This window comes from Aristolochia californica, unplaced genomic scaffold, assembly GCF_029961685.1.
Source record: "Aristolochia californica isolate CCGP_79_NKW_82.1479 unplaced genomic scaffold, dmAriCali1.0.hap1 SCAF_1, whole genome shotgun sequence".
Lineage (NCBI taxonomy): Eukaryota > Viridiplantae > Streptophyta > Magnoliopsida > Piperales > Aristolochiaceae > Aristolochia > Aristolochia californica.
In genome coordinates, this window is record NW_027181770.1 from 57,902,293 (window position 1) to 57,917,587 (window position 15,295).

The 15,295-nt window shown below is 34.4% G+C and overlaps 1 protein-coding gene across 2 annotated transcripts; it reads right to left on the bottom strand.

The window, feature by feature from the left end:
- Nucleotides 1–10,477: 10,477 nt before the first annotated feature.
- On the bottom strand, nt 10,478–13,202 carry LOC137963103 (agamous-like MADS-box protein AGL5). 2 transcript variants are annotated; one of them, XM_068810285.1, is made up of 8 exons: nt 12,957–13,202; nt 12,430–12,508; nt 12,101–12,162; nt 11,921–12,020; nt 11,103–11,144; nt 10,943–10,984; nt 10,777–10,835; nt 10,478–10,687 (listed from the first exon to the last, which is right to left on the bottom strand). In XM_068810285.1, exons 1-8 carry the CDS (start codon nt 13,136–13,138, stop codon nt 10,681–10,683), a joined length of 573 nt encoding a protein of 190 aa, XP_068666386.1. In that variant the 5' UTR covers nt 13,139–13,202; the 3' UTR covers nt 10,478–10,680. The 2 variants fall into 2 exon arrangements, with proteins under 2 accessions (XP_068666386.1, XP_068666384.1); XM_068810283.1 differs by having other exon boundaries at nt 10,777–10,841.
- Between the last annotated feature and the right edge of the window lie 2,093 nt (nt 13,203–15,295).

Consider the following 15,295-nt stretch of genomic DNA (forward strand, 5'->3'; position numbering starts at 1 on the left):
TTGCTAATAATCTATAGACAAGGAGAACATGTTTGGCCTAGGGATTTGGGAAAAATCTTAGAGTTTTACACATTTCTATTTAATTAATTTAAAATCACAAAAATTACCTTTCAACAATTCTAAGTAATCAAGTAAATTTCTAATTGGGTACAAAATAACCATTACTTGTACCTATTTTGTTTAATAAGCAATAAACGGATAAATGGGTGAGTTGGCCAAATCCTTAATCAACTAAGGATACTTATTGCATATATCCATTTGTAAGCAAATGAAACAATAGGTAATCCGTTAAATGAATACAATTGTCAACCCTAGCCTTCTTTCTTCAACTATTGGGCCATTGTTTGCTGACAGTGTATTGTTCATCTATTATTAAAAATGTCTTGAAATGCCAAAATTACTTAACCTCGAGAAACAATCTACTCCAATTTTTTTAAAGAATATATAATGAATTTGTAACTAAGAGTTTTTTAAATGATGTTTTTAGTTTTTATTTTTAAATTTTTTGAAGTGTTTTAGTTTTTTCTTCAATTTTTATTTCTATTTTTCACGTATATCCAAACAAGAGAAAACTATGTTTCTATTTTATTTCATCTTCCCCATTAAACTAGAGAAAAAAAAAATAGTTCCTATCTTTGTTTTTGTTTCTTTTCTTCTATCTGTTGTACTTCTAAGTGTTGCCTTACTGGACCAAGGAAAACTTGTTATTTTGGTCATTTTGACAAAATTGAGAAGATAAAAGAATGTGAAAAAAAAGAAGTTTCAACACTATCATTGATACCTCAACTAGATTCATGTTTATCAAAAATTGCCTGGAATAGGTAATGATTGGATTGGAATAAAATCATAGAGGCCGGAAAGGGTATTGGTTAATCTTGGTAACACATGTTACCTTGCTAAATATGTGTTAGAATAGAAAGACCACCTTGTTAGGGTTGGATTAGAGGCTTGAGATTTCTATTATAGCTCTTTGATGTTGTGTAATAAAATGTTTTCATCTCTTCTTGTGTGAGTGTAAGTTTTTAATAAGGGTGTCGCTATTGGATTTTCCTAGTTTAAAACTTTCAAGTATCAAGATACTTATGGAATAATGTGACTATTTGAAATTCCTTTTAGATTCTTGTAGAATGACTTTCTTAGATATAATGTTGGAAGAGTTATATATATGAATGAATAACAATTTTTCTTATAAAACTATAAAGATGTGAAAAATCTTGTGGAAAGACAAATGGACACAATGAGATCAAGTATTTTTGCCTCCATGATGAGACTTTGATCTTGATTTGTATGAGATCTAACAAAACCTAATATCCTAATTAAATGTGGCATGTATCAGCAACGTGTATTGATTTTTCAAGTAGATTAATTCATATCAGTTTTTCGATACGCCTACCATTCATTATTATTAGGTGGATCTTGAGTCATGCCACGGGCAGAGTTAGAACAAGTTTATGAGGTGTTTGAAAGAAATTACAATAGTAAGGTTTTATTTGTTATCTTCACATTTAGTGAAGGAATATTTTGTTTTTGAATGATAAAAAATCTTGAAATTGAAACTTTTTTTTGTTCAATTTTTCATCTTTAGCAAAGATGATGAGTCATAGAAACTAAAAGACAAGGTCATCTATTATTCCTATGATGAGGACACAAAATGTTTCTTGTAGCTTTAAGGCTCAAGAAGTGAATTTGGTCAACATTTGTGTGAGAAGTGGATTTTGTGAAGAATCTAGTTGTACAAATGACACGATTTTAAAGTTATCTCAATTTTATTTGAAAGTACAACATATTAATGTAAAGTTCAATTTCATCAAGAATTGTGCAAAAGGAGTCTAATTGGTGATTAATTACAAAAAACCTCTACAAAGATGCTTATTGATCTCTTATCTAAGGGATTGGGTGTTAAAAGTGTTTATTGAATATTTGAATGATATGAGCATTATAATAAGTAAACCTAGCTTTTAATTAGGCCGAGTGGTAGCTAGCATTTTTTATGTGGCCCTAACCAAGACACTTCTACACCAATTTGTGAATTTCATCCCTTAAGCGGTTGATCATTCGGATGTAGGTGTTGTATTAACACTATGTTTTATATCCTAGTGCTAAATCTTTTATCTTGGTCCATAATAGTAAAAATTAGGATGGTTTACTTAGATTTATGTATGTCTTGATGACATATAGGGTGTTGGGCATAGGAGCATGCATTGACTTGATATCACATCACCATAGAATATTGTTTGTGTACAACACATAAGATAGGTAACGTCTTGATTGGGTAATTGGTCCTCGAACCTAGAAATGTGATCACTTCTTTGATCTCACTTCCCAATTTTTACCTGAGATACATGATTCTTTTGAAGTGATAAAAAATGGTCATAGTAATACTTTATTTGATGCATCTAAACACGATGGAGAGTTCGTATTCTCTATGGAGTTGAGAGGTGTTTATTCCAAGAGAATCTCAGCCCTTGGGGTAAAATCATAATTAATTTTATGAGAAATTATTGTTTATACTCAAATGGATATTTTGATTCTCATAAATGGTACAATAGATAAATATTTTGAAATTATTTTTATTTAAAACTTTATGTGAATGGACCAGATTTGTTGGATGTCATGTTTAGGATCAAACTCAATTGTTGGGAAACACCTAAACAACCTAGAGTTTGAGTTTGAGTGGGAAGTTTAGACAGAGGAGGACTCCTCATTAGAGTGAGATAAGTTGATTGGTCATTGGGTTCTATATAAGCACATGTTGAGGATGTCACACCAATTCTTGAATAAACTCTATCCTATCTCGAGAAAGAGCGAGAGGCCTGCCATCGAGTGAAGCTAAAGAGGATTGGTAGACTTCAAACATAGGAATAATTTTTATGAAGAAATAAGTGTTATAACGGTTTTATTTTTGTAAATCTAGAAATTCTACTTAATTCTAGAAAATTCCGAATTGTTTTTGGGACATCATCCAATCTTGTTGTTCAACAAATTAAAAGGAGCTTCTTCTCCCATTTTCTTCCTTCCATGCATTTTTAATTTTAATAATGGTTTTGCAAAAGGTTATTTTTAAAGTCAATTGTAATCATATGTGATAATACGATATCTAAGGAGCTCATATCTAAAAATTAGTCTAAAATATTCTACAAGATATCAAATTGTATATAAGATTTATGATAGGCTTTAGAGGTGCTTAAGTGACCTTTAATAAGTAATCAGAATATGGGTGTCCTTATCAATATTCTTGCCATTAGTAATCAGGTACTTTTGCGAAACCATTAGAACACTTAGGGCTTGTTTGGAACCCATAGAAAATAAAATGAGAATTTGACCATTATTATTCCCAAAAATAGTTACTGAAAATGAGTTAATGTTCAAATTATCTTTTCTTACTAACTATTTTTTGAAATAATAATGATCAAATTCTTGTTTTCTTTTCTTTTCTTTTCCATGGGGTCCCAAACAGAATCTTAAGTCGTGTTTGGTATGCCCAGGGTGACAAAACGGCTAGTTCAAACGCACTCAGTAATCTCCATATCCATTGATAACCAAAATCCCTACTGCCTTCCTTTGTTTCTCTCCCTTTTTTTAGACTTGAGAGAATTTTCTATAAACAAAACTAAGCACAAATTCTCATGTAGCTGAAAGTTCCATGCCAAATTATACAAAATGGAGAATTTCGGCTGATCAGGTTCTTGACCTAACTTATTAGGTTAATTGATAATGAGCTTTTTGTTGCAAAGTGCTGCTTGCCCATTCGTGGAATGAAGTTATGGGATTATTCATGTGATTAATTAATTGATTAATGGAGTGGGTAGAACATCCTCTTCTAGAAGTTCCAACCTGGGATAGGTGATGAACCATTAGATGTATGCCACGTGGCAGTTCAAAGATAAAACGAGCTCTATGATTTATATATATCATAGTTAGGAAGGGGATATTACCTTGATATGATGATATTCCTCCTAATTTAATTCAAAAAAGTAACATGAGATGTCCATCATTTGAGAAGCCCAAGAGAAGCTTCATCTAGAAGAGATATATGGTCCTTATTGGCTTCGTGCAGGGTTTTATGCTCAAAATCTTTCTGTGGGTGAGGGAGGAAGAAGCTGCTCAAGGGCATCTCATAGTAAGAAAGATATTAACCCTGATCGAAACACTGGGTTTTGGCTCTTACTTGCTCTTTTAAGAGAATCAAAAGCAAAAAGTAAAAGAAAAGTTGTGATTGTAATATGATATTACCAGATGCTAATCTCATCATTAGGAAACAAGCTCAGAAGACCTAAACCAGAAGTTTGGAAAGGAAAGGAGATGCTACCTTTTTATCCAGTGAAGGGTGGGGGACCCTTCACAGCAAAAGCAGGAGGGGAGACGAGACTGTACTTGATCCTTCTAAAGAACTCCCATGTCCGTCATCAGGTGGGTTCGTGAAATCCTCAAAGAATCAAATACCCCACTTGTCCATGTGACAAGTCACTTTTTTTACGAGAACGAATAGTCTTATCTTTCAACAAAATTTCTCAAGAACAGAAACCTTTCCTTCCGTCAAGTTTATGTCTTCGTAAAGCAGCACAGGCAAGTTGCAGCAGTAGCGGTGACACCGCCTCCCACAAAGCCAGGCAGACCCATCAGAGGAACAGGAAACAGATTTGCATGAATTGATCCCGATTTACATGACTAGAACAAAGGCTGATTTTTCCCCTGTATAGTCTCATCGATTCTATCACAATGTTGCAGTTAACGAAGCCATTTGAATGGGAAGAACAAGTGGGGTCTCTTTTGTTATTCTTGACAAGAGCTGGTAAGGATTTGAAAAGGACTTTATGCTTATCTACTCGTTCCTCGAAGTCTGTAAGATATTTCTGGGCAATTACTTGTGGAAACTTCGTTTTGCTTAGTTTGGTGGAAAAGGTAAACAAGAATAAAACCCACCCTATACTGTATATGTAAATCGAAGGCTAGAAGCAAAGTGATGGATAACTAAAAGCTAAATCTTGTTTTCGTGTTAAGCATCCTATCAGATTATCCAAATCTTTCAAATCTTGTCAAGCTCCTAATAAATGGGTGCCTTAGAATATATCTGGCTGTTTCACGCTTACATGCACATCTCCCCTGAAAGAAGCTGGGGAGTCATGGCCCACTCTTGAGTCTATCTCATCTGGGTTATTCAGGTTCTATAAATAGCCACCTTGCTAGTGTTGGAGAAGCACTGCAAGCACCATTCAAACAGCAAGAAACCAGATTGAAGCAAAGATGGAGGCAAGCCGCAAGAGAAGAGGATTCATCAAGTCCAAGTTGCCACTGTCCTTCCACAGAGGGCCTAAGGCTTCTATCCCCATGCAATACAGTAGCAAGGTCAATCCTAGCCGATCGTCGCTGACGCCGTCTGTGGAGTATTCCTTTCCTCCGGTGATGCAGAAATCGGCGTTCGTAAAAATGGATGGAAGCGGGGACACTGTCAGCCAAATTCGTGGAACTAATGTTGGCCCAGATCAGAATAGTGATGACAGTGTTGACAAGAAGGCTGCAATCTACATTTCTTACGTTCAAGAGAGGTTTAAGCTTGAAAGGGTCAATTCTGATAGAAGAAAGTTGGAAGAGATCCAAGCAAGGTCTGTCTATTAATAAAAGTAGAATCTAGCGTCAAATAACCAGTTTCTTCCATGAAAGCAAATGTACTTGACATGGCTCCTGAAGAGTAGGTTCATAAATTTCATTTGTTAAGAAAAGACGGGTGTGGTGTAATCTATAATGTAGTTATGTATAAATCCGGAGGTAAGTTTATCTCCTTTACATTTGTAATTGTAATGAGTCTGCTTGGATCAATAAGAGTTTCTTTATTTCTGAATGGTTTCTCTGATTCTTTGTTGGGCTTCTTTTGGATAAAAGTGTCGATGAATAATTATCAAAATGCTCTGTACTGAATCTTAAAATATCTGCCAGTATGAAACAAATCTCTTAACTTCGACTACTCTGGGATTAGCAAAACACTTGTTTTCCTTTCCTTCTTCCTTAAAAAGGGCTTTCCAAACCAGATTACCATTTTAGAGGAAGAAAAAGAAAATGATACCTCCAGTATATGAATTCTGTACTGTTAGGGGTATTTCTTTAGAAACCGTGCTTTATCTCCTGCCCTAGCTAGGAAACAAATATTCTGAAAATCACTGGTCCTCTTTTTTCTTCTTCTCTCTTTTTCCAGATTCCAAATTCATGTGAAAGTGCAATTATGAGGTTCTAAAAAGGTTTTATATTCTTCTATGGAGAAGATTTTTACATAAAATATCTGTGAATAAAGTGTGAGGAACATGGGGGGACCCATGACTTCCTTTTGGCCATGAACATAGGCAGAAAAGTATCATGGTTTGCAAGTTGAAATTTGCATTACAGTCATAAAAAGGATATTCTGGGAGTGAGTTTTCCCTTGAACTAGAATGTTCCCTAAATTAAATTTAAATGGAATTATTTTTATCGCGTGTTTAATCGTACTACATCTCTATATCTAGAGAAAGTAGGGAATCATTGAAGTTTTTCATGGAAAGCTTCCCCAACTTTCCAAGAACTACAGTGATAGCAATTTCTTGGGTAAAATCTTGAATTAGAAAGAGATTTGGTAAACCTATGGAGACATGTTCATAAACAAAATGGTAGTCTATGTTGATGTGTTTACTTTGAGGATGTTGAACCATAATTTCTGGAAGTTAGGTAGCACTTAAGTTATCACAATAGATAATTAATATAAAGTAAGAAATTTTAAGGTCATTGACTAGATATGGGCTCCATAAGACTTCAACACATGTAGAGTAGCCAATGCATGGTATTTAGCTTCCGTACTAGAGTAGGAAACTATCGGTTGCTTTTTAGCTAACCAACACATAAGATTTAGTCCAAGATACATCGAGTATCCGGATGTATCTTAATAAGTTGAAGGACAACTAGCCCAATCAACATCAGAATATACGCACTAAAGTATGAACAAATGTAGAGTGCCTTTGAATATATCTTTGAATTCATTTAACAAGTTGAAAATGGAAGTTAGTAGGTTTATGCATAAACTAACAAACATTGTTGAATGTAAAACAAAGCTCTAGTCATGTAATTATGACATATTAAAGAGTCCAAATACCATGATATAATGTGGGGTTCTAGTAATCTATTCTAGGGGAGTCACCTTTGATGATATTTGTAAAGGGGTGTCAACAGGGGTGGATGAATATATCCTAGCTTTATGAAGAAGGTTGGCCACATCTTTTGTTTGGTGTAAATTGATAGAATTAGAAGAACTATGAACTTGGATGTTAAGGAATGAATTGCAAGACCAAATGGTAAAATCATGCCGGTTTCTGTTATTTTGATGATAACAAAATGGGCAGTTTAAAAGTGTATTATTAACAATGTTATTTGAATAGAATTTTTCTTACAATTCATGGGATTTGAATTATGGGAAACAATAACCAATTGACTCTTCATCCTATCCCAAAATATAAAAGGAAATATTTATTCCAAAACAAGTATGTGATTGGGATGACTTAGACAATATAAAAATTGATGGCAATTCTAAAGTTATGAAACTCGTTCTTAGTTTCTTAAATGATGAATTGGTAGATTATTTTTTATCTTGTATATCAGCTAAATTAAAATCTAATTTTTTTAAGAACATGAAATGTGGCTCTTCACACTCCAAGTGCACTACACATAGTAACATTATAAGCATTGAAGATTGTATACACTCATAATTAGTAGGGAACATAATATCAAATCAAGATGAAACTTCAGGGGATGATAGTTGTGAGGAATTAGACAAGGAAGAACTCGTTAGACAACTAGATGAATATATGTCCTCATTTAGAAGAAAAAAAAAATTAATGAGTCAACTTTCAAAATTAGAAAAGGAAATTAAATCCTTGAAAGCTAAATGTTCCTCCAAGATAGAAGTGCTTAGAAAAAAAAATTGATGGGCTCCTCTCTAAATGTGAGAATCTTGAATTCCATTCTTCAAACATTCATGAGTTGAAAAATGAAAAATGAAATTTTTTTATCTAGGGTTTTAGAACTTCAAGAAAGAAAATATGATAAAGATCACAACGTCACAAATCTATAATGAATCATGTTATAAATGTGAAATCATAGGCCTTTATGCATTTGAGTGTTCAACTAGAAGATCAAAGTTGAATTAGGTGAAGCAAATTTGGATTCTCAAGAGAAACCTAAATTTGCCTTTAAAAATTGAGATGGTAGTATCCAAACAAATTGGGTACTCACCTGATCTTCGAGCAAGAAGTACATTCTCTGAGCCAAACTATATACTACATGAAAATCACCTAGATAACTTGTGGTATATGAATTGTGCAAATCGAACTCAAATTTGATATTCATGTCAATTCAAAGATTCTTATATGGGACTTGGTTTTGAGGATTGGTTCAATGATAGTTTCATCATGTAACTTCATACACCTATCCTTATCTAGTTTATATAGACTTGGAATTTTTATATAAATCAAAATCCTATATAAATTACTACTTAGTAATCATTAGCCAAAGACATGTCAAGGAAAGATTTTGCTAGTTTCCAACCAATATGAATTTATTTGACATATTTTGGAAATAACATTGGTTGTTCTTAAGTATGGTCTTGCATGTTATAATAATCTTGATCCATACTTCTAGTTGAATTAAGCGGTAATGACTCAAGTGGTAGGCCTATTTCAACATAGAATTATATTCTCAAAAAAAAAAAAAAAATCCTCGTCTAGAATTTTATTTTTTATATTTATATTTTTGGTTTTTCCAATTTACCTATTTAATTTTTTAATAAAAATAAAATATTCATATTAGATAACAATAAATTAATATCTATATTTATATGGCTGAATATAAAAATAATATGAAACGTCTAAATTTATATATACACAGAGAAAAATTTATATTCAAAGAATATAAAATAATCTAAAGGTAGAAAATATATCTCTAGAAATTGATGTCAGTCCTACTTTTTGCATCGATGCCATGTATGTTCTCAAGAATTATATTTTTTATATTTTATATTTTTGGTTTTTCCTATATACCTATTTTTTAATTAAAACAAAATATTCAGATTAGAAAAAAATTAAAGTGAAACTTCTAAATATATATATACACACATAAAATAATGTTAAAAGTACGAAAATATATCTCTAGAAACTGATGTCAATCCTTTTTTTTTGCATGGATGCCATGTATGTTGTCTTCAAGCTAATGCTAGAGCTAGGGTTCAGAAACATCACTATATGCAACAATTATTTAGCCAGGAATGAACTGGAACAAACATGTTACCAGATATAACATACATCCCTTCAAGGCTGAAAGATGCCTCCAAAGTTGCATCACTCGAGACTAGCATACAGTAATAATTGGCAATCTACCAACAAAAAAGAAGAAAAGAACAAAATAACGTAAGACACGTCTGGTAGACCATAACTAGTCATAATTGTCACAGACTACTGTTACGTCAAAATATTATCATTCAAGGGGCATATGCGATCATGGGCTGGAGCAGGGATGAGTATGGGACATGAGAAACGGAGGAGGGACGGATTAGGTTTCTAACCTCATCTCGTCTCGTTCTATAACTGGGAATGACCTTTGGCCTGCCATTGCTTTGTTTTAACAAAGAATCTAATTTCACCTCCCTTTAATGCAATGTACATGGTAGTGGACACACTTGCTAAGTTGCTTCTCTACTAGGCACACTACCTTGTTGATAAATGAAATACTGTTAGTAATAGTAAATAGCTTGGGTCCCAAGTATGCTTGTATAGGTGTAGTAAAATTAAGCTCCCCTCCAATCACATGGAAGGGGTCAGTGAGACCTATTTCTCCGTATAAATGGCTATTATTCAACTTTTCATGTAATTGAAGGAGACTAGTCCTGCTGGTATTATATATATATACTAGCAAATCTTAACTTGTGATAAAGGGAGAGGGCCGCCTCCGCCAATTGTACCTATTTCCAGCATCCTCTGCAAGTCATTGAAGATGCTAGGGAAGGAGATGAGGTGGGGGACACCTTTACCTCGCCCATGAATGAAATTTCCGCATCGAACACCAGGCAAGCGTGGGGGAGGCCACTCCCCCTTCTCCTTCCCCGGCATCCTCTAAAACTTGCCGACAACAACGGAAACAGAAAAGGGGGGAGTGTAGGCTCTCCCTTTCCGGCACAGCCTCCATGTCCCCCTCTCATTGCCCATTTTTTTTTTTTTTTTAAAAAAACCACGAAGGAAAAGAAGGAAGAACAAAGTAGGATAGAGCATGGAGCAAACCCATGAAGGCAACCAATGGTAGAAAGTGAAATTCCAATATAAAAGGTGGAGTGTTACATTCCATCGCTTTGTTAAGAAATAGGGTCATTCACTTCTTCTGGGTGACATGAATTCTACCTCGACTTTCCAATTTTATACATAATAAGATAGAATTTAAGTAATTTACACATTTTCTTTCATTTTGACCAAACTTTAGTTTTATTTATAGAGGGCAAGGAACCACCCTTAGTACACCACAAGGGACTAACCCAGTTTCAAACAGAAAAACAATCCAAGTCTTCATTCACATACAAGCTAAAGCTGCAACAACCTAAAAAGGCCTTCTATCTTCCAAAACATATTTTATTCTATCAGAGAAGCTTGCCACTGAATCTCTGGCTGATAGTTTTGAGTCTCACAGCCTGTACAATTCCCAAGGAATGACAACTCGGAGACTGCATTAAAAGCAAAAATGAAGCCAAATTCGTGTACAAAAACATCTGTACTTTACCTTTGAAATGTACCACTTGTGCTCCCCTCGGCCGGGTTATTCGATTTCAATCTGGTTTCCTGCAACTTGATTTGCAGCAGTAGGAGGGTAATAAAGTAGTTGAATTTTGGGAAATCACATGGTAGAAATCAGTTTACTGTAGTATAATCTACAATTAGAATCTCACCCTTCTCTGTAGGCTTGCGTTCTCATCCAGAAGAGCTCTTAGCTGCAAATGAAATGAGAAGGAATGATTGTCATTGTAATCTTTTATGTATTCTTTATCTAAACCAGAGTGGTCCTATTTGTTCTTTCGTTAACAGGAGAAAACGAGTTTGGAGTCTCACCTTCTTCTTCTGTAAGTTGATATGCTCTACTTTAAGGCCTCTCTGTAACCAAAAAATAAAATAAAAAAACTTCGATTTGATATATATATATATATATTCTTCGGTCTTTACCAAGCCATTCTAAACACAAACCCTGACCCAAGAATTTCAGGTGCTTTTCCACACATATCATGCATACATGCGCCTTGAAATTGTAAATGAGTTATATATAAACTTCGGTTTGTTTTAATATGTAGATATGTATGACACTATAAGAGAGCATTTGTAACTCTGTATGACAACTTACATGATCATTTTAGAGAGAATTTTCTACTTCCATGCAGCAGTATGAGGCTACGCACATTCAATAAAAAAGAAGATGTGAATGAGACTCATTCACCGGACTAAAAAATCCCGGTCACCTATGATTATAACGTTAGACACGTTAAGAAAATGACCCATTATTGATGAAGTGGTTTCCTTTGGATGTAGGTTGTAGTGGACCTCTCCTTTTTTATGGGAAAATAGGAGTTTAATATTACGGGATCTGGTCTAGCAGAGGGGCTATGTGTTTCCATCAATGAACATCTGAATAGACGAGAGCCTATCTTCGATCTTCTTATGGAAATTGCAGTTTTTTTGAATTTCATTATGTTTAGAAATTCATAAGTTTTATCATATAAGATTTTAATCGTCAAATAAAGATTTAAGATTTGTTAGCTTATACACTAGCAATGGAGCTTTCCCTTCCAATCAAATGGTGAAGGCAAATAAGATTCATCTCCAAAATAAGTATGAGAAAGTAGAAATTTTCCACAAAATTACAAGAGATCCATTACCATTCTGGTTCGAACTCGTTCGACTCCAACCTTCAGTTGGCTCTCTAGTTGTTTAAGCTCTCTCATGCCCAAGGATGATAAGTCTTCTCCTAACAAATGACTACAGCAAGAAGAATGTCAAGTTCATGAAAGGAGTAATAAGTCTCCTACCAGGTGTAATGGAAATGTCAGGATGCTTACTTAATCTTTTCCTCCATAGATTGTATTGACTTTCGTAAGTTGTTCAACTCGGCCATCCAAAACTGATTCAGGTAGGGAATGGAAGATCATAAACACAGTCGAAAAGTGGTGAAAATATGATACTGTCTGCTTCAAATTAACAATCATAAGAGATATATTTCCAAGTGATCTATAACCATGAAATTTCCTGACACACACGAAAATGGAAGACTGAAACAAAAGCTGTTCATTTCAGGAAGGATCGACATAAAGGAAACCTGGGTATCCAGATCATGCTTACGAATTCCAAGAGGATAGAGGTAAGCGGAAAGTCAAGGCAAAAGGACTACCTCAACTGTTCTGGAATGCTGAGTATAGAGATGCGGAATACCAACAGCGTCTCTGTATCTCGAGATGGTGCTATGAATGCTAAAGAAAAGCAATACGATAATCAAAAGATTAAAAAAAAAAAGAAACAAAAGAAATAGAATTTCTGTGTAAACCCAATAAGGAAAGAGAGCAGTAAATGCAATTGGAGCATTCAAGAGCCCGATTTGCTGCCCGAAGACTTGAACAACGATAGCTCTTGCACTGTTGAAAGCTTTCCGGCTGTCTTTTCCCTGCCACTTTCTGATGTAGTAATTTGAGGTCTGGAAAAGGCATGAACAGGAAGAAAAAGAAAAACAAAAAGACAAAGACAATTTGCCGAGGAAAAAGAGCAAAAGCCCCTCCTGTCTACTGGGCCCTTAGTCTGTCGAGGAGTGCCATTTCACGTACGCAGAAACAAAAGAACAAACCACTGAAAGAAGAAGGAAGAGAGACTCCGGCTTTGTATCTGAGAGTCGGAGAATTGCATAGAAAGAGAAACCGTACGTACTCATTCGTTGCATATTGGCAAGGCTTGCCGGTGGCAGAGAAGATGACAAGCGCCACCTCCGCGTCGCAGAGAATCGAGAGCTCAAACGCTTTCTTGAGAAGCCCGTTCCTTCGCTTGGAGAATGTAACTTGCCTGTTCGTCGTGTTTTCGATCCTTTTCAGTTCGACCTTGCCCCTACCCATCTCAAAAAGAGACAGAAAAACAGTGCTGAATTAAGCAGGGAGATGGATGATGGACGAATAACTACTCGACGATGAAGAAAGGAGGCATATCCTCAGATCGAGTTCGACCTTCTTATAGAGAAACTAGTCAAGGGATTTTTCAGTCGGACCATGGATGAGATATTTGATCAGACATCACTTTGAGGCCTCCAAGATGAGTCATGGACTCTGATACAATTACATGACTGACATTTTTTCTTAAACTTTTTCATCTTTTCCCTTGAATGTCCTGCAAAAACATTTTGATTAATTTATTTTATGTGTGATGCCCATTTTCATGATTTTATTTCAGGAAAAGAAATACTCATTGACTAAATGATATATAGTATCTTTTAACTCCTTTACTCAAATATGAAATCCAAATATCCAATTAGTATAGAAATTTGTAACTAAAAAATCTTATTAGCCAATTTTTATCAAGTAATTACAATATACTTATGTACTTCTAAATTTAATAATTTTTTGTTGATTATCATATATTATCATAAATTTATGGGCAATTTAAATTTAAAAGCTTTTATTTGAAAGGAGGTAAAACTATAAATTATAGTTAAAATCAATCTTATTGTTTTATTATTAATCAAGGGTGTGCACCAAACCCCGACTTTTGGAAAGGATTCATTTATTAGATAAACAGTAAAAGTGGGCTCTGGGAGAGGTTTTGATGATTCATGACAACTCGACGGATTAAATGGCTATTGTATTGGCAATGCATCATTCAAATTTCTGCCCTATCAACTTTTGATGATAGGATAGGGGTCTACCTTGGTTGTGACAGGTGACAGAGAATTAGGGTTCAGTTCCAAATAAGGAGCATGAGAAACGGCTACTATATCCAAGGAAGACAACAATCGATCAAATTACCCAATCCTGACACAAGATTCATTACTAATCAAGGGTATTTACATACCTAAGTATTTAATAGATATAAAAAAATTAATTGAGTTTATAGACATTTTAATAAAGTTATTTTAGGTATTTTTTATTATTTAGTAAATGGTGTTGGTGGATTCCCCCCCCATATAAGGGATTAAAACATCAATTTTATCGTTGAATAGGTTTTATTGAAATAAAATAAAATTAACAGATTTTTGAGATATACAAAATTTATATAGAAGGATGTTTTAAATATTTTCTTTTTCAGTCTTCACAACTAATATGATAAAATTATTTAAGCTATTGTCTTATTCAACTACTGCACAGTCTGTAGTGGTATTAAAGTAATTTTCACTCAAAAGGAACAAAAATGAGGGGACTTTTCCCCTTTCATGTGTGGAAAAGGTTGTTGGCCCTCGACCTTGTTTTTCATCCACAAGAAAAAGGGTTGTGAAAGGAGGGTTGTGGAAAGGTCTCTAATATGAGTGGGTTCCATTGAAAAAGAAAGGGGTGAGGGCCTCCTCCACGACCCTCTTCTTTATGCCAAGTGAAACAAAAAGGAAAAAGGGGATGAAATATACCATCCCCACTTCATGGAAGGGGGGAACTTTCTATGTTAAAAGTCCTCATGTGAGAGGAAGAAATTCTTCCTCCAGTACAAGATAAGAAAGGTGAAAAGGGAGGGAGGCCCCCCACAAAGAGAAGGACAGCCATGAAGGCTGTAATCCTTACCCACCTCTCATCAAATGTTTTACCATCTATTGATGAAAGTAATCACCTTTTGAAAGGTATGCCAATAGTCATGATCATGGTCTAAAATCCTACTACTCTATTGAGGTAATCTAACTGGCCACATATTTCCATTATAAAAAATTATTTTTCAATAAGTATATAATAGATTGAAACAAAAAAAAAAAATTGCTTCTCAAGATAAGCATATGATTATCTTATCCAATTTATTTGACAAGAATAAAGTTGTAGTCCAAGTTAAATGTTTCTCTTGGTTCAGATTAATCGACAACAATGTAGGTAATAGAAGTATATTTCAAGGTTTTTAGGAGATGAAACCTTTGAAATAATATCAAAGAGACTGGGGAGGAGTAATGGTTAGTATAGAGAGCAATAAAAGGGAGTAATTCTAATTAGTTTGGATTGTTGAACTTAGATCACAACATGAATTGATGAAGGTGATGTGAATGTTAGTGGAGAATCCCTAAACCCTAAACCCTTAACCCTAACCCA

Coding starts and splice junctions, on each gene's coding strand:
- LOC137963103 (XM_068810283.1), bottom strand. CDS start 13,138: ATGGGTAGGGGCAAGGTCGAACTGAAAAGGATCGAAAACACGACGAAC. Junction 12,163..12,429: donor AGCATTCCAGAACAGTTGAG/GTAGTCCTTTTG, acceptor TACCTGAATCAG/TTTTGGATGGCCGAGTTGAA. Junction 11,145..11,920: donor AACGAGTTCGAACCAGAATG/GTAATGGATCTC, acceptor TTTTGGTTACAG/AGAGGCCTTAAAGTAGAGCA.